General features: G+C 36.7%; 1 protein-coding gene across 4 annotated transcripts in view; it reads right to left on the bottom strand.

The window, feature by feature from the left end:
- Positions 1-24,617, bottom strand: part of LOC138702818 (glutamate receptor 1-like) — a 789,302-nt gene that overhangs the window by 258,770 nt on the left and 505,915 nt on the right. For all 4 annotated transcript variants that reach the window (XR_011332897.1, XR_011332898.1, XM_069830115.1 and 1 more), the window contains exon 3: positions 19,876-20,003. Coding sequence is in view for 2 of the 4 variants with exons in the window: in XM_069830115.1 (XP_069686216.1) it covers positions 19,876-20,003 (128 nt within the window). In the remaining 2 variants the exon portion in view is untranslated. The remainder of the gene's footprint in view (positions 1-19,875; positions 20,004-24,617) is intronic.

The raw sequence follows: 24,617 nt of genomic DNA, 5'->3' as shown, positions 1-24,617 counted from the left end.
ATGGTTTCGAGAGAGACATTGGACGATACGCCACTCGCAGGTCAGAGACAAATACAAATGGAGCGGAGTTTGAGTCCAGTGAGTGAGAGGGTGGAGGTTGTGGGAGGTAGGAAGTAAGAGAAATGCACAGCTATCATTGCGAGCCACAATGTGCCCGTGAGTTACATTTTCGCTACGGCTGGCATACAGTATGAAACAGGGACACCACAAGTGAATGGCGCAAAATAACTTGTTGAAATGTATGCAAACAGGCCATGAGCATTGGGCATATTAGAAATATACACTGGAATAGTAAATAATGCAAAAAGTATGATACCTTGTCAAGTATCAGAATATCGGTGTTTACAAATAAGCAGCCAACGTAAAGTTGCTTATTGAGAGTTGATGCTAACCCCTGGAGGATATTGGCAGGGGAGGAAATAAAACGGAGACGTCATGAATTGAAGGGTGGGTGGAAGTAAAACACACGCGCGAACACATTTCATCTAACGGTACTTCTAAACTACACACTTTAGAAATTCGTTGCGGTAACGGAGAATTGATTAATTCACTAATTTATAGTTTCCTGCCCAAGGGTAGGTACTGTACTCCAACCACGAGAAAGTCTTTGGGGACTGAGACGAAGCGGGGTAATGCTGTGAATGAATGTTGATGTCATAAGATGTCATAAGGTCACACACGTGGGTACTCGTTTCTCTATTGGCTCGCTCTCACAGCACAAACAATAACATTGATACACACATATTGATACTACCCTAGTTACAAAATTAGATCACTGTTAATCTCCTGGTCTTTCAATCTCTCCATACAGGAAATAACATATGCAGGAGAGCGCATGGTTTTTAAACTGGCGTTACATCGGTAATATTATCTATCTATTTCGCTCCAATAGATAACGCAATAGTAAGCACATTCCTTTCACGGTTGATCTCCTGGTTGGATAACAGTATTTCGCTGCTTCGCAGAAAATATGATATCCCGACAATTCGCACCGGTAAATTCGTACCACAATTCGTTCCAAGAAACATTTGTCCACGACAGTTCGTCCCAAGAAACATATTCGTTCCTCTGCGATTACTTGTGATTTTAAGGGGACACGCTACTGAGTTTTCGTCAATTTTAGTCAATGGTTTTTTTTTTTTTTAACTGATGAACTGTATTGACTAGGAACAAACCCATAGCCACCGGCGTGGCTCAGTCGGTTAAGGCGCTTGCCTGCCGGTCTGAAGTTGCGCTCGGGCGCGGGTTCGACCCCATCTCGCCAAATACCATCTCGCTATCACCAATCTCATCGACGCTAAATAACCTCGTAGTTGATACAGCGTCGTTAAATAACAAACTAAAACAAAAACAAACCCATGCACCATTTCATTGTAGGTAGTCTTAGCATAATTTTAAAAGTTTAAGAAACAAGTTATCTTTATTTGAGACCAGATATTTGTTTACTAAAATTATAAACACTTTTTTATATTTTATTTTTTTCCGAGTACATTTTTCAACATAAAATTTTGAAAATAATTGTGCATATGTAACTCATCAACATCTATTCGATTTTTTAATTTTTTCAACAGTTTCACTTCAGCCTTCAATCATTCTGAATATTTCATCAGAAAACTGTCTTTTACCGTCTCGCACAACTTCCTTTTTTTTTTCTTCTTCTTAAAATCATTCATAAAATAAATAGATTTCCTAATCCCCTTAAAATCGCTGTGTAAACATTCTCCTGCTTGTAATCTAGTCAAAACGTAGCTCATATAATGATTCTGAAAAGCTTTTCTTCTCAAGAATTAATTCAAATAACTCCTCAGGAGTCACGGAAGGCTGCTTTTGTGGCCGTCACCTACAATAATAATGATAATAAAAAAGTGTTTTCAAAAAAGGCGCGCGTTGCAGTATGGGATTTAAAGCCGACATGTTTTGTTTTTGGTTACAAAAATTCCGGACGAGTAAGTTCCTATTTTTTTAACCTCGGTATAAAAATGAACTTCATGACCGAAAATTTAATTTTCAATTCCGTAATTTCGAACATTGTTATTACAGTATTGACATGGAATATATTAATTAAACCTTATACAGGGACATCATTTTATTTTTACTTCAATTTTTATTGTACCTGAGTTTTTTAATGTTTTTCACTCCCACCCCTTCTACTAATGAAGTTCAACCGTCCTCCACACAGATCCAAGACCGCATATACAGTCATAGTATCCTTACTGTTATAGTGTACAGTACGTTCCAGAAATATGTTCGCGTTTTCCAGTGACGAAAGAGCTTTCAATAATGAATCATTTTTGCACAGGTAGGCCTACTGCCGTCCATTTGCCTATGTCGCATCCCGGTTTCCCCCACCAGCTTCTATTCGCCTTCTGTAAAGGCTAGTGGCTAGGCTGTCTTAGCTCTTTTCTGAGAACATTAATTTATGTTAGGAATTGAGCGTCTACATAATATTATACCCATACAATTGTTTAAAATAACTTAAATAAAAGAGGCTCGTTGTGTAATTAACTGTCACGTGATTCCCCCCCCCCTTTCTACGATCCTGCGACATAACCACTTGGACGGACAGTAGATAGCATGTCTGAGTAATTTTATCTTTTCGGATCGGGCAGAAGTGAAGATTGAATTTACAGTACGTAGAGTAGGTACAGAATTATTTCAACATGAGTTACTAGTACGAAGGACGAAACTGGTAATTGGTACAATAGTCTATAGAGCGATAATATGCACATTTTAGAACTGAAGCCTGTATCGAAATGAACGGCCAACATTTTCAAAAATGTGTTTAAATATCCATATTATGACTATTTTTCAGTTTAACTTCATTCTCTATATTGTACGCTAATGTGCTGTAGACAGAGTTTTTAATGTTTAAAGCACCATAAAATGAAAAAAACAGTTAGACCAAACGATGCCATAGTTATACACCCTTTGTAATTTTTTTGTAAATTTTCTCATCAGAGATTTTTTTTCTTCAAATGTTGTCGTATAAGGTGCTAAATGAAACATTATTTTGTTTAAATGGGTTTTGTTTCATTTTGAAATAATTGGCAACAAAATACAAGCAAATATAGAAGTGTCCGGTTTTTTTTGTCCCTGAGTGTATTTAAAAACAATAATTAACAGTGCAATTTAGGTGAAATTGCAGTGTTAAGTTTCCAGTTTATAATTATTACTATATTGAACGTCTTTAAAAATAATATGTTAAAAGCCTAAATCAGTAAAATGAATATGACGCTTAAGCGGTAAGAATAGGGAAATTGTTATGTGTGTTACGTTGGGAATACTGAATGTGGTATTTCACACTTACCGCGTATTGGTTCTGTGCGGAAAACAAGCAAATACGCACGATCTCGCACAAATAATTATTACTACATTCATTATTATTATTATTATTATTATTATTATTATTATTATTATTATTATTATTTCATTAGTGTCTAGCGCTTGAAGTTAACTGGCATGGTGATGGCTAATAGAGTACAGCGGGGAGGAGTGGAAGCTATGTATAGCAAAGAAGCCGGACAGCTGTCAGCTGAATGTAAGCCCAGCCCGCTATTCACTGCACCGCCCTCTTCTTCTGCAGTCATCACGAATAGACCGACTTCAATTCTAATTAACTTCAGTGTTGCCAACCTTCACTGTAATTTTATCACACACTTCGCTGTGGACATTTCGCAATACATGGTCCCTCGTGTATTAACGCTGCTTTTTGTACTGCAACGCACCACGGTACAGTTAGTTCCTACTAGCATTATCCGGGCTGTGAAGGGCTGACCTTTCAACTTTATGAAATGCTGAAACATGTTGTCACTCAGCTGGCAATTTCAATAATGTAATGTAGACATACAGGACCAAAAAATTAATCTTTACGTAGACACACTAAGGGCCGACTGTATAAATCATTTAATCTTAGATCAGAGGTTAAATTGATCCTCGTTATAGCTGAACTTGGAATTTTGTATTGTATAAAGTCTAATCTGAGATTAATTTGTGTCAAACTAAAGTCAACTTGGACTGAAGAAATTTCTCAGATTAAGTTATATGATCCAAGTTCAGTTATTTCTTTTCTGTTTGAAATATACGAGTGCCAGATTGTGTAAAAATAATAACCATTATTATTAATATATATTTTATATATATATATATATTTTTTTTTTTCAATTTCTTGCCTTAATACACAAACATTGTTATATTTTATAAGGCCTTATCGTGATCAGCAGTATCAAATAACATAACCTATAATTATATTATGTTTATAACAACCATTAATTATTAATGGATATGATGGGTACATTCATAAATTTTCAATTAACTGTATTACTAAACGAAAATTGTCGTTTTATAAAGCTTTATTATGTTTAGCAGTATCAAACACCATAACATGATAACAATTTGGAGAACGGTCAACCTTCTTCTTATTGTCCGCCATTATTTACATTGCACAAAAAACCAGTGTCTCCAACAGAGTGTGCGGAAAGTCGCCAAGAAGTAGTTGAAAAGTCGCTAGATTTCTTATTATCAACGAAGGAAGATTCAATTTTGTCACTATGGGGTGCTGAAAACGTCGCTAAATCCTTATTTAAGCAATATAAAAGTTAAAAGTAAGTGTCGCTGAAAAAGAGTTTAAGTCGCTAGATTGGCAACACTGAACAAACCTGTACAACATGGCCCGCGCATCACATACTTCACCTGTTTATGCGATGTTGCCAAGCCCTTTTCATGTGAACTTAGATTGCATTTGAACCAAGGTAATTTGATCGAAGAAAAGTTTTATACAATAGAAGATTAGTGTCTGAACTCGGATCACTTTCCGATCTTCGATCAAAATTGATCTTTAGTCAGGGAGTTTTATACAATTGGGCCTAAGAGTTCTTCGCAGAGCACAGTGGGTCAGATTATCAGTCTAGCTGTAAAAAATTGTATTTTTCGAAGCCACTGAAGTTAGTATTTCTACTCTGTGAACACAACAAGATGTCTGGTGTTCAGAAATCCGCGACGCAGGTGGGGATTCGGAGACATTAACAACAGTAAATACAGAGCGAGGCAGCGAAAAGTTACCGCACTATGCAGGGCACGTCGGGGAACAGATTGCCCGCAATCCATTGCTCGACTCACCGGTCAGCTGTAGCAGCGCGTGCGGGCCAGGCGTTCAGTTTCGTTACGGTAGGCCTAAAATTCCCGACTGGCGTTGCATTACTACACTTGTTGTTGAACATTACTTGTGTTCACTATCAGTATGGTGACATAGTATTGCACAACGGATATTTCTATTTGAGACATTTCTCCTAAAGAAGAAATCACATGACAGAACATCACGCAAGTTTCCACGTCAGTTCCGTGACACTGCAATGCCTTGGAGACAATAAACAGGGATCGGTGTCGGTTAGAGTTCCCGAGTAGCTCAGGGGTAGAGCGTTGATACGTTAAACCAAAGGTCCCGGGTTCGATACCCGGCTCCGGAACAATTTTTCCCTCGAAATTATTCAAATCAACTTTACAGGGAGTTATACCTGAAATCTTGATTTGCATAATACACGTCACTGTTCGTTAACAGAAAGCCACAATTTAAGTCACACAGAGTTAGTGTGCACTCGAAGTTGGTTGCTTGACGGTTGTCAGCCCACTTTGAGGTCTGTCGATATAGAGGGAAAAATTGGATCGGTGTCGGTTAGAATTCCCGAGTAGCTCAGTGGTAGAGCGTTGGTACGTTAAACCAAAGGTCCCGGGTTCGATACCCGGCTCCGGAACAATTTTTCCCTCGAAATTATTCAAATCAACTTTACAGGGAGTTATACCTGAAATCTTGATTTGCATAATACACGTCACTGTTCGTTAACAGAAAACCACAATTTAAGTCACACAGAGTTAGTGTGCACTCGAAGTTGGTTGCTTGACGGTTGTCAGCCCACTTTGAGGTCTGTCGATATAGAGGGAAAAATTGGATCGGTGTCGGTTAGAATTCCCGAGTAGCTCAGTGGTAGAGCGTTGGTACGTTAAACCAAAGGTCCCGGGTTCGATACCCTGCTCCGGAACAATTTTTCCCTCGAAATTATTCAATAAACAGGGACATCGTTTTATTTTTACTAACATTTTTAATATTAACCTGGCTATACCTTTGGATTAATGATTGAGACCCGGAAACACCATTAGCTACCCCCTTCCATGACTGGAGTTCGATGATACTGGCGTAAATACAAACAAATCACTTTACTAGGTACAGGAGGGAAGAAAAGTAGTTCATCCATTTACGTAAAGTAGGAAATATCGCGATTTTGATTTTGATCATTTTCATTAGGTTCTGTTTAATCAAAATACAGTACAATATTAACAATGAGTGTTTTTACTCACGAACTGAGCTGTCCATGTGGACGTATTCATTATGCAGTGTATATTATACTGTCTACAACACATTAGCGTACAATATAGAGAATGAAGTTAAATTGAAAAATAATCATAATATGGATATTTAAACACATTTTTGAAAATGTTGGCCATTCATTTCGATACAGGCTTCAGTTCTAAAATGTGCATATTATCGCTCTATAGACTATTGTACCAATTACCAGTTTCGTCCTTCGTACTAGTAACTCATGTCATATTCATTTTACTGTTTTAGGCTTTTAACATATTATTTTTAAAGACGTTCAATATAGTAATAATTATAAATTGGAAACTTAACACTGCAATTTCACCTAAATTGCACTGTTAATTATTGTTTTTAAATACACTCAGGGACAAAAAAACCGGACACTTCTATATTTGCTTGTATTTTGTTGCCAATTATTTCAAAATGAAACAAAACCCATTTAAACAAAATAATGTTTCATTTAGCACCTTATACGACAACATTTGAAAAAAAAAATCTCTGATGAGAAAATTTACAAAAAATTACAAAGGGCGTATAACTATGGCATCGTTTGGTCTAACTGTTTTTTTCATTTTATGGTGCTTTAAACATTAAAAACTCTTTTTAGTAACGGGTATTACCCCCTCTGGCTTGAATAACTGCATCCATATGTCTTGGCATGCTCTCAATTTGGTTAGCAATGTCTTCTTGAGGAATAAGTTCCCATTCTTCGCCAAGTGCTCGCTTCAACTCTTGTAACGATTCTGGTCTCGGTCGTCTATTCTTAACACGCCGTCCCAGCATGTTCCACACGTGTTCAATTGGGTTCATGTCTGGACTCCTTGCTGGCCATGGAAGAACATGGATTCCCACTTCTTGGAGATAATCTCCGACCGCATGGGCAATATGCGGCCGTGCATTATCATGCATTAAAACAAAATTATCGCCTACAAATTGGCCAAATGGCACAACATGATCAGCCAAACATTCATTTATATACCTATCAGCTGTTAGTCTTCCATTTTCAACAAAAACCAACTCTGTACGAGCATCCGTACACACTCCTGCCCAAACCATCACTCCACCACCTCCATACGGCACATTTTCGGAAATGCAACACTGTGAAAATCGTTCTCCCCTCCTTCTCCAAACTCTTTCACGTCCATCAGGTGAGCACAGATTGAAACGGGACTCATCGGTGAACAGAACACAGCTCCACTGTCCATTTCTCCAATCCCTGTGATCATTTGCAAAACGCAGTCGTTCAACTCGATGCATCCTGAGAAGTCTGGGACCAGTTGCAGGTCTACTTGATATCAGTCCACTTGCTTTCAACCTCCTTCTAACTGTTTTGGCCGAAATTGGGCGTCCATGCATGTTAACAAATTGCTGGGCTACACTAGTAGCTGGCAGGTTGCGCTCCCTAAGAACTCTCAACACCATATACCTGTCTTCATTTGGATTTGTAGCTCTTGGACGACTCGAACCTGGTCTTCTGGTATATTCTAGGGTCTCTCTATACCGTTTTATGGCATCATGGGTTGTGCTTCTAGCCATATTCATAACATTTTCAATGTAACGTACACTGCGTCCATCATCGTAAAGGGCTACAGCTCGAGCCACATCTTCAGGTCGCATCTTGTTTTAAGACAAATGTTACAACCCCACTTAAACTCAGAAAATGTAAAAATAAAGAAATAACGAATGATAACGATAATGAAGCACAAAATGGTTGAGACAAAATTGTTATAGCTGAGACTCCGAAAGCAAAATTGGAATATTTGGTTGTAATGGCTTGTTTATAAAACAAAAAACAATCAACAATGTATACACGTCTCCATAACAACAGATGGCTACCATAATATTGTATGAGAAGATAATGGTTTGCAAAATACCAGCAAATATTAAAATGTCCGGTTTTTTCTGTCCCTGAGTGTATTTGCAAAAAATAAGTAAACTCTACAACACCACAAAAGTTACTGCATTTGTAATGCAAGTAACATTAAGTAAGCCGTGAAAAAATCACCAAGATTCCAGACTCATCATAGACTGGGGAAAAAAAAAGACAGACGTATATCACGGCCTGCTGCAGTATAGTAAACACAGAAAATATTTTATAGGAACAATGTTGAAGATAGATATATTTGTTTTCCAAAGTTGCCGTCATTGAACAGAAACCAAGATGTAGATTTCATTGCAACTAATTAGAAATTCCTCTTTTAGGTATGTAATACACGATCTTCGCACAAAATAATGTACGATACACGAGCGGTATGTTTGTTTTCATGTTCTCGGAAATTAAAAAAGCTCAACTACGTTTCGCTTTTTCAATCTTTTCCTCGAACATGAAAACGTCAACATACCGCTCTTGTAACGCATATTACTATTATTTGTTTATTTATTTATTTATTTATGTGCTTGACAACAGCCATTGGCCAATAAAAGTCCAGCACAGTGATACAATTAATACAATAAAATGAACAACTATGGTACAAATTAAATACTTGAGTTAACAACAAAATACAGACATTGATTTCAATAATTAATTTACAAGAATTAATACTATAGAATATTAGGGAAAGGAGTTGATTCTTACTACCAATTTGTGTATAAGGATTATGCAAATAATATTAGCAAATACATTGCCATATTCTAATACTTCTATACATTGAATGGATCGAAATCGCCTACATGTAAGTTGGCATGTTTAATACATCTGGAGACCGGCGAGGAGGATTTAGAATTTCTAATATAGAAGAGTTTGTGATGTCTCATGTCCTTCATAGCAATACGAAGGCTGACACTGTTTAAGAAACATTGACAATTAATGTCACCTTTAAGGACCTTACACAAGAATAAGTAATCGAGATCATGACGTCTGGCATACAGACTTCGACATTTGAAGTGCTCGCATTTTTTTTTATCATACAGGTTGCGGCATTTAACGTTTCCCATTTTAAGTTGGCGATTCTGTTCACATTGTTGGTAAAACATATTTGCAAAAACAGGGACTCAGTGTAGCAAAGCCTTGGATTTAGTTAGCCACATCTAGAGATGAGCTTGAACGATATTTTCAAGTATCTGTGACAACTGTGACTGTGACAATTAAATATCTGTGACTTTTATCGGTGATTTTGTCACACCGATATTTTATATCGGTAAGTAATTACAATATGCATGAATTGCACCGATATTTTGTCACACCGATAAAAATTAGCAGGAAATATTGAAGAGCAGTGAAATGTGACTACGATTTCTCTATGCACGCCACACAACAACGATTTATATGGGAAAATCCAACAAAGAAATTATGTACATGTACCATTAACACATAAATACTTACCTAACTGAACAGTAACATGTCAAAAGTTAACCTCATGTACCAAGAGATTATATTGTAGATATTGAATCAGTTGATATTTTTTCAAAATGTAGTTCGGTATGGAGAAATTGAGGTTATGTGATTATCGTAATCGTTTTAAAAATTGATCCTTTTTATTGAATATGATATAATGGATAAATTATTTTAAGTCGTGAATTAACATTATAATATTGAGTCATAGAGTAAAAATTAATGAAACATAAGTATTCGGAAAAACATTGGAAAATAACTACAAAACAAAACAGTTGTTCAGACAGGATTTTACACAAGATTAAGTACTGGTAACCAATGGTGTTGTTATTTAAATCGTGTAATAACTACATCATTTATAATAAGATGGAGAAACTACCGCCAGATTGCTGTTATTGTATCATGCGCACGCGCAAACCTACGACGTAGAGGAGAAAATATCAGTCACAGAGTACTGAATACGAAGCAGATTTCGATAGCGATATTTTGTCACAGATATTTCGCGTCATCAGTCACAGGTTTATCTGTGACAAAAAAAAAATACCTGTGACAAAATATCGGTTTGTGAAATATCGGCCATCTCTAGCCACATCTCAACACAGGGATTCGGTGTAGCAAAGCCTTTAGTTAACCATGGAACGTTGGCCGGTGCAAGAGCGCATTTTCTGTGTTGAACAGTTCGTTTTAACCAAGTCAATTGTTGCTGTCCAGCGCGAGTTTAGGCGGATTTTTGGTGATAATCAACGTGGAGTTGCACCATCACGAAAAATAATCAGTGAGTGGGTGTGTCATCGCCCAGGGAAAGCAGCACGAAGTGTGTTCATTGAAACACGTGCTGTATGGGATGTGGCTCCATCCTGTTGGAACCACAGGCTCTGAATGTTCCAGTTACGGCGTCTCAACTCAGGCAGGAAAAAAGTTGTCAACATTATGTTGTAACCGTTGCTTACGAGATCATACAAGCTGGCGCATAGAGCTTGAAAAACGAGTCTGAAGTGGTTCCCTCGTAATGCCAATTCCGCCGCTCGGAGCGCTGTTCTGCCCTATATATTCATAGCAGAACACTTAAAAGACATTGACATTTGGGACATTTAAAGGACTCACCATTGCTTATTAAATGCTTCGTACAATATTTTATGGACAATAGACGTAATTTCCAAACTTCTACTCCTCAATTATATTACAATAAAAGGCTGTCATTCTTGATATTAAAACATATTACATATAAACTGAGGGACTGTCTGCTCTGTACTTCAGTTCATACACCAAACATTTCCGGAAATAAATTAACTTGACATCTTACATATACGCACTATAGCCTACCCTTTTCACCTAATATTATTAATATTGTTATTAAATAAGATATTGCAACTAATTAAGGTACTGCATTATCTTTAATTTCCTTGAATTCATAATTACGCATTTGCAAGAAGGCCTAACTTTTCCCTCTCTTTTAAAAAAAATACGAACGTCACAATAATTGAGAAGTATAATTATTACGCGATTTTTTCTTGCAGTGGTGAAAACATTTCTATAGGCCTACTGATTAATCTATTGAGCATAGTAATAGTAAACGCTGTAGTATTTTAGTGCGTGTACGCCTACTTAGCTCTTGTAAAACGAAATTTTCACTTTCACTTTCAACGGAACACTCACTTATATTCAGTTCTTGTATCTTGCAGTAAATTATCCATTTGTGATCATCTTTCCAATATAACCTCCCATTGAAACGACCACTTAAAATCATGAGCTAGAATTTATTATTTTAAAAACATTTCCACGTACATACTGTTATAATTGTTATGAACCACAATACAAAAGACAACACTGTGAAATTGGATTAATTTACCAAGATCAACATCAATACCGGTAGTATAAAATCACATATAGGCCTAGGCTATATTATTTCATTACTTTATGGTATTAATTAGAAGAATTAATTTTGAAGAATTTACAAATATGCTGAAATAATTTATGACACCTCTTATAGAAATGTAAAAATATGTATGTACATTTTGAAACAATGGGTATAGCACCACTTGAAAATGTTGAGCATTTTAACAGTAACTTGTAAATTGTTCCATCACGTTGTCTATAGTGTTCATTTATTGTAGCACTTTTAGAACGAACGTGGTTCACATACATAAGAAGAAATGACGATGGAATGAGTCGAACACATACAGTTTTCTTTAATTTTTAGCAAATGATGAAGTTGAATATGTACTGTTACTTCATATCCTAACATAAGTAGAGTTGTCACCATAGATGTAACACCTGAAATTAATATAAAATAAATTAATGTATTGGTAATGATACAAGAATAAAAAGAAATTAGGCTAGACATAACCTCACAAAATTACAAACACATGCTAAAACAAAAAAAAAAAAAAAAACTTTACGTATCCGTATATAATAAAACTAGATATTCCAGATATAATTTGTTTCACACGATAACCACCTCAGCCTATTTCGCAGCAGCCATTATTAGTTACAGTTTGAGGTGCATTACCTAATCTCATACTAACCTTGTTAAGTTCTCTAACCTAATTCACTGATAATTACGTAACAATACAAAGGTCTAAAATACAGACAAATACACATTAATTACCCAATAAGTAGAGCATGAAGATAATTCATTACTTTTGTCGGTATTTTCTAAAAGAGAAAGGGAAAACAGTAACAACATTATCTTCAATGTTTACATCACGTCATTCACATTTTCATTAGGCCTATATCAGTAATGCTTGGTAAGTGAAACAATGCATGAAATTATTTTACATTTCGGGTCACATCATTCGAGAGTCGGAAAATGCAATTCGCCACTTTTAACATAGCATTGCTTGTTATATGAGAGAACTTTGACATTTACCTTAACCTATAAAGATACGACCTGTTGGTACAGAGTTCTTCACATAGCAAAACACAGACAATTTTCGAATATAACTTAGCAGAACAAACTTCAAATAACACTGTAATATGCTTGGCATATTTATAATATTCGTACTCAATCAGTAATGCACAATTAATCGAACTATTTTCACGATGCACAATGCTTTGTAATGGTACTATTCATCATTTCATAGGGCAGAGAGGCGAACCTAGCGGCAGAAATTGTCATGACTCACAGAGACCTACTCTCGACCGTGCTATGCGCCAGCTTGTATAATCCCCTAAGCAACGGTTGTAACGCTCAGAGTTCACAGTCACCGCAGCACCATTATCGTCCTCGAAAATTAAGGACCATATTAGGCGACATTCAGCGGCCCTCTGTTTCCCCTGATCTCACTGCACCAGACTTCTTTTTATGGGGGTATCTTAGGATTAAGGTCTACGGTCGTATCCTTCATGACATCGAGGACCTTAAAACCGCGATTCGTGAAGAAATTGCTGATGTTACACCTGAAACATTGCGGCGAGTAATGGCCGGTGTGCAGGGAAGATTGCAACAATGCATTGACGCCAATGGAGGACATCTTAAAGACATTATTTTCAAAACATAAGATGTACTGTAATTCCAAGATTATAATGGTTGTAAACTGATTAATTTCTTGTAATTTACTTGTAAACTAAATAAGTTATGGGGGTTTGAAAATAGGAAACGTTAAATGCCGCACCCTGTAGTTATACCCAGAGTTATTAGGCAGGAATCGGTACGAACATAATGAAATAAATTTCCTTTGAATATTTTCCAGTTTTTCCGAATCAGAACTAGTAATAGAGTTCCAAACTACAGATGCATATTCGAGTTTCGATCTCACTAATGTATAGTATAGTATTAAAAGATAATAATAATAATAATAATAATAATAATAATAATAATAATAATAATAATAATAATGAAATAAACACTATAGTAGCACTAAAGAACAACACTAACGTCTATTGGATGGCACGTGCCACTGCCTTTATAGGATCCCTCACTCTGCTTCCCCTCCTTTCCCACTGGAATGTGGCAAGGCACCCTTGACAGTGAAGGAGCAGGTGTTAGGGTGCAGGGTGCATGGAAACAATTTCGTCCTCTGAATCATGGTAACTAATTAATGCCAGTAATTGGAAATAGTGTAGCAATTCCGCCTGATGAAGGTGCGTACCTTGCGCGGGGCTCGTTTTTCTCTCGCCGAGCACGGCCGGCGTTGCCAGATCCACGCGTTTCACTATGTAGTCAGCTCTACGCGCAGCATTTCCAGTAGAGTTGGGCAACACGATTCTTTTTCAGAAGTCGATTCCAACGATTCAATCACACATTACGAATCGATTCTAACGATTCGTTCACGATTCTTCCCAGTCTGCGATTCCAACTATTCTTTTGAATCGTCGCAAGACACTTTCCTTTGCAATTTTTTTTTTTTTTTTAAATTCGTCAACTTTTGGATACAGTATCGAAATCTTGGGTGATCTCCCGACTGTTCCTAATTACTTTTACTTATTGCTGAGAGGTAGTTCATTTATGATGCTGCACTCCCGTCATAAACTTTCCTTTGCAAACCACGCGTAGAACAAAAACGTTCTACATCTCTCTCATAGATGGCATAAGAGGAGAGACATTCGATTGTCTCTTTCTCATTGGCTGGAACCATTCAGTATGACCTCCATTAGTCACAAAATTACCCAAGATAATGTCTCTAAATTATAATTTATCAACTGAACCTTATTATGAAGTACATTTTTTGCATTACATCTCTATTTAACTATGCAAATTTCAGGTTTGTGTTCATTATTTTCCATACTTAACAAATGCAGTACATATTTTGATTTCACTCTCGCTCGGGAGCATTCGACACGGTTCGGAAATGTCCGTTGACAGGTTACATCAAACAACGAATAGAATCGTGGGTTACGATACCATGCCGATTCCTTAATATTCTCTTGAATGACGATTCGTTACGATTCTTTTGAACGACGATTCGTTGCTACCACGAATCGATTCTTACGATTCTTTATTATTAGTCGTTCGAATGAACGATTCGTTCACGAATCGACCCAACTCTAATTTCCAGCTACGAATCCACTGGACCTGGCAGGCTGCGTGTCTTGCCCTGTATTATAGTGCACTATGGTGACCACGTGGTTGGAGAGCCCCGTCTCTCTCTTGCAGGGTGTTCAAACTTCTCACAAATACTAGATCTTAGATTTTTGCTGCGATTTCTAGATCACTCTTAATTTGAAGGAATTACCCAACCAGAAATACATAAATACAAGTATCAATAAATAACAGGAAGGTCAATTGTCTCAGGTCATTCCAAAACTAATCAAATTTAAGACTGTTTACATAATGTAAAAAAAAAAACCGACTATGGCAACACTTCATTTAGGCCCGTTAGGCCCATAACACACTTGCAGAGTTTTCGCCAGCGAGAAATGTGTTGCGAGAAAATAAAAAAATTGATAACATGGATCCAAATGGACGTCCACACACTGGAAGAGATTCTCGTCCGAGGCAAAAACCTCGCGCGAGTTTCTCGCTGGAATCGGTAGCTCAGCGAATTTTCTTGACACATTTATCAAAGATGTTTGACATTTATACTCTTTATGACGATTGAATGTAGAAAAAGATATCACACGTGAGGATGAATTGTATTGTTTTTATTTGAAAATGAGGAAAGATGGCTGATAATTGCAGTCAGAAACTTATCGAACTTGTACGATGTCACCCGTATGCCTATTTATATGACACACGGGATGAAAACTATAAAAACACGAAACTTAAAGAAGAAATCTGGAGACAAATATCAGATTATCTGAAAATAAATAGGGCTATATTTTATTTTGGTGAGATTTAATAGTATTAATTAAACATTTGAAATAATGTATCTATATGTCTTAACAGTTTACATAATTTTAATCAGAATATAGCTAAGAATCCTCTATCATATCATGAATGGCAAAAAACTGTGGTCCATTGAAGCTGAAATAACGCCTAAACGTATCATCATTCATATCGAACCCAGTGTCCAAAACTCGCCCTTATTTTCGTAAGATATAATGCGATTTTCAGATATTTCTGGCTTTAAATTTAGGCCTACTTTTTCTTTTCATTAACAAAATATGTTCATGTAACTCCATTTCCTCATCATCTGAATACTCAGATTCAACATAGCGTTCGTACATACTTTGTAAAGTACGACAATATACGTAAATACATAACCTATGATATTTCCCCCAACGAGTGATTACTATAATCAGAAAAATGCTTTCTGCATGAAGGCAGTGCATAGCTGATCATAGCAGGTGTGATCTGTGATAGCGAGAACTCGCCAAGTGTGTGGAGGAAGGCTCTTCGCCTCTTTCTCGCAACACATTTCTCGCTAGCGAAAACTCTTCAAGTGTGTTACGGGCCTTAGAGACATTTTGGTAACAAGAAAGACACGGAAATAGCTCCTCGGTTAAGGATGGACCACAGAACAGGGCATTCTGCGATCTAATTCGGCGAGGAATGTAATTTGTTGTTAGAATTATCTTACAAGCATTCATATTGACTAAAATGAACAATAATTTGTAAACAAACAGTAACTTAACGAGATACTGATGGATCTAGAATCATATCTCCGTCCTGATTGTTATTTCGGATTCTACATGTTAAACGCATAATTTGAAGATAACGGATGTTAATTTAATTATATCCGCAAATTGACTATTATTAATAAAATAATACGAAGTAAATTAATGCATTCGTGTCCCGTCATTGGCTACATTAGATATGGAGTCATCCAAAGTATTAAACTAATAATATACACGTACGATAGGGGCTACACTTAGAGGGAAAAATCTGTTGTCGGCTGGGAGTAATTTCGCAGTGTCGCTTCATAAGGAGAGAAAATACATTGCATGCCCTTCATTCATTACGTGTCTCATCATAGACCGTACTGTGCATTTGTAACCACAAACAAAAATAAAACATACAAACAAACACAACTGTACTTTCATTCCTGGAACTGGGTGAAGTACCGATGTAGCCCTGATAGAGCGCAGAATTTTTTCTCGCTATAGGTCTGCAAGACGATCTTCATTTTGCTTTCGGGACCCAAACCTTTTTGACGATGATGGTGTGATGATATAATAATAATAATAATAATAATAATAATAATAATAATAATAATAATAATAATAATAAATTTATTTATTTATATTTAATGTGCTGTACAACAGCCGGTGGCCAATTAAAGTTCAGCACAAATATAACAAAAACATAACACAATAGTACATTATGCAATGAGCCTATAATGATAGCAATTAAGAAGCGAGTATGGATGTTTATGAAACGAGCGCAAGCGAGTTTCATAATTTTCATACGAGCTTCTTAATTACCATTATAGGCGAGTTTCATACGACTTTTTATGCTCGACCATATTTCTAACTTGATATTATTCATTTTATTTGTATCTAACTGACCTTGAGCAATACCTCGTAAATTGTGAGATGTGCGCAGACGCGAAAGTATTGATTTTTTTCCGAGGAACAGATGTTCACATTGACCTCGATAGCCTATAAGAACCTACAGAGTAAACTAAATATTAACTTTGATATAACATTGAAATTAAATTAGATATTGAAAAACGAGATGACAAAATGAATTTATTTGAATATTATCTACAATTAACGCTAATTATTATAGTAACAGAACATAACCTTTTGCGACAGTATTGGATTTCCAGCCTCCGTGACGTTTCCCTCGTCTTTCGATTGCATATCCGAGAATAATCGATACTTGCGGTTTTATAACGGTACAAAGCTGACTTGTCATTGGCTGAGGTTTTATAACGGTACAAAGCTGACTTGTCATTGGCTGAACACCTGTACTTTAATGAGTAGGTGTACTTTAATGACATGCATTAAAGGACTGCTACCAGGTGTATAATTACTACATTTCGGCATGGTCGAGCATAAAAATAATTATTACACATAAATACAATTACAATTAATTACAATAATGACGATGAATGAAGAAATAATTGATGACTTTAAAATACATAACTAAGAATACTATGAGACAATGATAATTGAGTATAATGCCTAAAAGAATACATAAACGATAAATCGTTGCCAAGAGCAAACTAAGTCTATACATTGAAGGGATCGAATTCGCAGCCATGCATGTTGGCATTTTTAATGCATCTGGAGACTGGTGAGAGAAATTTCGAATTTCTAATATAGAAAAGTTTGTGGGCTCTCATATCTTTTGTTGGTGTACGTAAGGTAATATTGTTTAAGAAAGAGTCACAGGATATATCACCTTTGAGGACTTTACAAAAGAACAGATAATCTAGCTCATGGCGTCTAGCATATAGATTTTGACAATTAAAATATTCACATTTTCTCTCATAACTGTACCCAGAATTAATGGCCAGAAATCTGAATGAACATAAAGAAATAAATTTTCTTTGTATATTTTCTAATTTAGCCGAGTCCGTAGAGTCGAACCAATGTATAGTAAAGCATTAAAAGAGAATCGGGCGTGGAAAAAGAATATGTTATTGACCGTATTATTCCTAACATTCTGATTGCGTGATTGTAAATGTAATCAACGTGACTATGAAAATACAATTTACTGTCAAAGAATATTCCCAAATCTTTTACGCAATCCGTTCTGTTAATTAGTACATTATTTAGATAATAATTAAATTTCAGTGAAGAAGTTTTTCTAGGAAAGGTTATTACATTAGTTTTGGATACGTTAATTTTCATACCATTGTCTTTCGACCATTTGGCGACTGAATTAATAATAATAATAATAATAATAATAATAATAATAATAATAATAATAATAATAATAATAATAATAATAATGTAATGAAGATAAACACTATTTTGCAGTACTCAAATATAGTGGCGGAATAGTGTCAGCCTGTTCTGGCTCACTTGAGGCTCTGGAATTATTTCGTCCCTTCTAGTGATAATTGTTTTTCAGAACGATTGATGACACCGCAAAACTTTACATACAGGGAGCAGCTAGTCCGCGTTATTACATGAAAAATAATGGTGATCATTCAAAGATTTTACTTAGGCTGTTCTTGTCCTTAAAACATGAAGTGTGTGTTATGAATAATGCTTTGACACCAAATTTGTGGACAGCGCTACAGTTGAGAAATATGACAATAAATGGTTGGTAGAAAAAATCACCAAAATTTGTAAAATCTCAGTGGTACACGTCACAGCTTTACTTCACTAGTATGGAAAGATGATGATGTCACCGATGACGACACAAAAGTTAAAAATAAGAATCTACGTAAGGAATGTTGGAATAAAGGACTCTTCTTCCAGAATCCTCATCGTCAAGAGCCAGCTGGCTAGTCTCTTATATTGAGACAACTCATCCTGCCTAAGGTATTCCGTGGTTTTCCTAAGGCGTTAAGACAGATGTCGGGACGAGCCCTAAGAGAAATGGGCCACGGACCTATATGCCCTTCCCCATAAAGTCCCCTTTTCCTAACAAACAACTTAATGCCCTAGTTCAGAGTCTACAAAATTACGAAATACATGTGCAAGGTCACTCATGTAGTCACAATGCGAAAGGACAGGGAACCTTTCAACTTGCAGATTCAGAATTCACGGCGTCTCTCCTGGCGGTCTTCACCTGCCTTGTCATCGAACAACAGACGACAGAGTCTTCTCGACTCCTCCTGCACTGCGAAATGAAACAGTTCATTTCAATGTGCAGATCTACACCAGCCATCTCCTTCTCGCCCCGTCCTGTGATCACTTGATCACATTTCCGTCCCCCTCGCGTATGTGGTACCTAAGAGGTTACGTCCATTTTCGGTTTTCCCCTTCAAAATTTTCTAGAGCTCCTTCAGTGGAGCAGCGTAACCCGGAGTGAGACTAGTGGCCAACAGGCTTGGAGCTCACATATTTAGTTTCTTGCAGCCCCCGAACCCCTTGCAAGGACGCGTTTTACGTACCTTTTTAATTTGTCCTCCCAATTCTCCTCTTTCAAGTCAATTTCAATTCAATTCAAATCCTCAGCGTCATAATCGTGCTTTTCAGTACTTTGAAAGAACGCATTTATCTACACATGGAACCATAAGACATACTCGAGGTACATTTTGGCACCATAAATTGCTTCCCTGTCTGCTGAGGACAACTTCCATTTCGGAGCAGGACGCCTCTGTTATCTGCTCTCCTCCGAAAATAAAGCTGTTCAATATTTTCCCTCATATTTACAGCCGGATGTTCAACTTACCTTCTCAGGAAACCAAGGCGTGACGAAGGGCATTTTGAAAGTGTTGCTGTACGAGTGCAGGGTGTCGAAGGAGTCGGGGTTGACGGCCCCAACCATGGAGAACACTCCCAGGGCGAACTGGTTACAAACTGCAACACGCAAAACAGCCGCGGTTAACCTTCAGTGGAACGCTGGCCTTTGCAAACTACATTATATACAGAGTGATTCACTTGCCCCTTACTATTAAGTTTTATGCAACTATGGATTTTATACCATACCCACGATATTGCGGTACCTATTTTTAGGAGATTTCAACACAAGGATAGCTGTGAAATTTCTATACTTCTAGGGTGGCTAATTTCTTTATTAAAAATGGGTAAATCTGCATTTTATTTGGTTACCAAGGAAAGTTGGCAGCGGTTTATATTAGAAACGTCCTTCTAAATGCAGCTGTGATAAGTTGAGTTATACTAACAAATTAATAACATATGTATATTTATTTAAAATATTTAAGGTATTAATGTTGAAAGCAAAGACATGTATGTATATATGTATGTATTTATTCACACTGCAAATGGGTATATACCCGGTGGCAGTGGTAACTAATTACACTCAATAATGACAATTAATAATAAACACAACTAATAAAAATAATAATAATAATAATAATAATAATAATAATAATAATAATGATAAATAATAATAATAATAATGAGCATCCTAAATTAAATAAAGCACGATCACTTAAAATAACATTTAAAGTAAATCTAATTTGTATCTTAACCCTAAGTTCGAACTAAAACCCACGAGTGTGACAGGTTCATACCTGCACAAGTACCTTTCGGCACTACACTCATTTCGCTGTCAACTCACTCACTGCACTGATTCTACCTGATTTCACTAACACTTCTAACCATTTCACCGCTCAAATACTTTGCACAGCCACTTCACTGACACCAACACACTTCGCTTACACAATAGACTTCACTAACACAACACACTTCCTCACTAACAGACACTTCAAATAACAAGATATCAATTACACCCTTTAAGTAGTGTGTGTAATATACTACCGTCTATTAGTAAAGTCCTTAAGCCTATTTTTAAATACATTTTTGGTTGTTGGTAAAGCCTTTAGTAAGTCTGCAGGTAAAGCATTCCAGTCCCTGATAGTAGGGCTTACGATTGAGAAAAGAAAACTTTCCAGTGTCCGTCCTCTGTCTTCTTTCCCTCAATTTATATGAGTGGTCGTTCCTTGAAGAGTAATTTGGCGGCTGCAACCTATTTTTTATTTCTCTGTTACAATGCGTGCCAGAACTGCTGGTCCCGTTTTGCCACCCCTGGCGAAGAGTCTATGAGGATATTACGATACAAGGTTCGGAACTGCTTTTTACAAATAGTATTTTTTGCACGATGGGCTATACAAAAGACGATTTTATAGTTCAATAATAATAATAATAATAATAATAATAATAATAATAATAATAATAATAATAATAGTAATATAAAACTGACAAATCCTGTAAATAATGGGCAGGCCTATTCATAATATTTGTTTAAAATTGTTAGATTGGCAACACATCGCCAACGTCTTCCCATTATTCCAACCCATCGCGGCAAACTAAGGAACTTCTATGAGGATACGGCTTCCATCATCGGATATAATCCCCTGCTAGAGGCCCTTGTAACTAAAGAATTGTTAGAAACCTGAACACTCTGTCGTCTTGTTTAATAAAATTCTGACAGTACTTGCCGAGGATAGAAGCCCGTTCTCTCGAGAGAATGGAGATCGACACAGAACCTCTAGGATGCTGGGTTCCGAACCCGTGCCGTGTAGTTGGACTTAGCTACAGCCTTAAAACTGACTGTGAGTAGCGGAGATCTCTTGCTGACGTCATTGCTTCGTGTATTACACGTTTTAATTAAACGGGAAGTGTCAGGAATTGTATTGCTTTCCAATAAACATGAATTATGTCATGTTGTAGCATCGACTCCTTCCCGGAGACAAAGACCATCCCTCTATCGCTTAAAATGGGTTCAAGAGTTGTTGCTATCGACTCTGGGAGCTTCTGGTTAATTAAAATTAAGAGGGTAGAAATGTCATTAAGTCGTGGAAGTGATTGTTTGTTTTCAATACAGAACAATTATAAAGGGATTCCCTCCAATTTAGAGCGTTTTGATAGCCTACTCAGAACCGGGAATATGACGGTATGAAATTCTGTGTAGCTTGAGTGCAGTCAGTTGTAGGCGGTTTTGTGAACGAATCGATGTCATTGTTACTTCTGGAGTCGAAGTAAAAGCAAAGTAGTGTGTTGCTACAAGTAGTAGTATTCCAACATTTTCACGAGTTGTGGTGAAACTTCGATATCCTCTCACACCACACGTAGGAGAAAAAAAAGTATTTAAATCATTCAAAATTACCTCAAAATTCTAACACGCCACTCTAGACACGCGATGTAACCACTGCGAAACTTATAGTATACCTATAGCACAGTCTAGTGCAGTGTTTCTCAAACTTTTCTGATGTGAGGACCACTTGTTTAAGTCAGGACAGTTCCGCGGACCACCTTACTCTTCTTCCCTTCGAAAGCAAATTTATCATTTATGTAGCTTATTTTAATACCAGTATACTTACATTTTAATATAGAAATAATTAATTAAAATTAATTTAATTCAATTAATTTTATATTAGTATTAACTAATTAAGTTAATGTTAATAGAAGAAAATTTCTTATATCGTCATTTGCAAAAAAAGAAATAAAAAAAATTAATGCAGAACGATGCCCGATTTTCAACAAGTAAAGATGCAATTTTGCATGTTCTATTATTGGTGTACGACGTACAGTACATGACCATTTGAATGTGCAGACTGGGTGTCGGCAAAATTATTAAGAAAGTCATCAATACATGAAAAGGTTCGGTACTTTGGTCGTTATGAATTCGGGTGGTCCCTAGCTGGGTAACAGGCACGGCGCCAGATTTGCAGGGAAAAGATGGCGAGAAACACCACGTTCATAGTGCTTTAAATCCCTCTTTTGTTGTTGAGAGTAGAGTGTGAAGGCGATAGACTGGTAGGGTAAATAAATTTCATAAAATGTCAGTACTGGGAGAAAAAGTGGAAGGGGATTGTCATGTATCATTTACAAACTCTGAGATTTTCAGCTATAATGTGATACGCAATTCGTTTGGATTTTATTTTTCCTTCTGTATTTTTTGAAGGACCACAAGGGTAGACATCGAGGACCACAGGTGGTCCGCGGACCATAGTTTGAGAAACGCTGGTCTAGTGTATACAGTCACGAAGCTAGAGTTAATGAGGGTACTAGGAACAATAGACTGTGCACGTACTATTTCGCATTGTCTGTGATGAGGCGATAGTAGCGATCCTAGTGGTTAGCAACTATCTATGGATGCATATTTACTTCGTATTGAATTCGTGACTGTATATACTAGACTGGACTTATAGTCTATAGTACACTGGGCTGCAAAAGAAATGCCGAGAGCAAACATAGGAGGTGGAAAGCCATTTTTCTGAGATTAGCTTTAAAAAGAAACATCTAAATTCGACTTTTATAACACGTTGACGTTATTATTTAATATGAATTGATTTAAACATTTTTCATATACTTTTATTTTATAACATTAATAGGAATACTACACGAAAACAGTGAAACTCAGTTTATATGGTATTCCACAGCCTTCGTTATGATCCACGGATGCTGTTATTGTTGCAGTCGATATATACTGCCAGTTACATTTCATATTGTATTAACAAAAGAAGTATCAGTTTTATTATAAATATAAACATAAAGTGTATGGTTTATTGAAGACATAAGTTACACGAACAAGCTAAATGGTGTAATGATAACATAGCAATAATGGAGTTTGTATGCAATTCCTTCTGTTTATCTCTATTTCCGTTGTTTGCTAAACGAAGTCCTCGTAACACGATAACGTTTGAAATCGACTCGGCAGCTCAGCGTACACAACATTGCAGTGTGAGTAAATAGCAAAGAAATATCTTCGTGGCTTGTGCGCCATACAAACCTGCCCTCCGCTTTCTCAGCGCGAGCCCTTATATACGCGGTTAGTCATGGCATTGTTACTTACTTACTTACTTTTAAGGAACCCCCAGGTTCATTGCCGCCCTCACACAAGCCCGCCATTGGTCCCTATCCTGAGCAAGATTAATCCAGTCTCTAACATCATATCCCACCTCACTCAAATCCATTTTAATATTATCCTCCCATCTACTTCTCTGCCTCCCCAAAGGTCTTTTTCCCTCTGGTCTTCCAACTAACACTCTACAAGCATGTCTGGATTCGCCCATACGTGCTACATGCCCTGCCCATCTCAAACGTCTGGATTTATTGTTCCTAATTATGTCAGGTGAAGAATACAATGCATGCAGTTCTGCGTTGTGTAATTTTCTCCATTCTCCTGTAACTTCATCCCTCTTAGCCCCAAATATTTTCCTAAGCACCTTATTCTCAAATACCCTTAACCTATGTTCCTCTCTCAGAGTGAGAGTCCAAGTTTCACAGCCATACAGAAGAACCGGTAATATAACTGTTTTGTAAATTCAAACTTTCAGATTTTTGGACAGCAGACTGGATGATAAAAGCTTCTCAACCGAATAATAACAGGCATTTCCCATATTTATTCTGCGTTTAATTTCCTCCCGAGTGTCATTTATATTTGTTACTGTTGCTCCAAGATATTTGAATTTTTCCACCTCTTCGAAGGATAAATCTCCAATTTTT

Source organism: Periplaneta americana, chromosome 7, assembly GCF_040183065.1.
Source record: "Periplaneta americana isolate PAMFEO1 chromosome 7, P.americana_PAMFEO1_priV1, whole genome shotgun sequence".
Lineage (NCBI taxonomy): Eukaryota > Metazoa > Arthropoda > Insecta > Blattodea > Blattidae > Periplaneta > Periplaneta americana.
The sequence above is the reverse complement of the archived record's forward strand: the minus strand, read 5'-3'. Positions and strand labels throughout refer to the sequence as shown.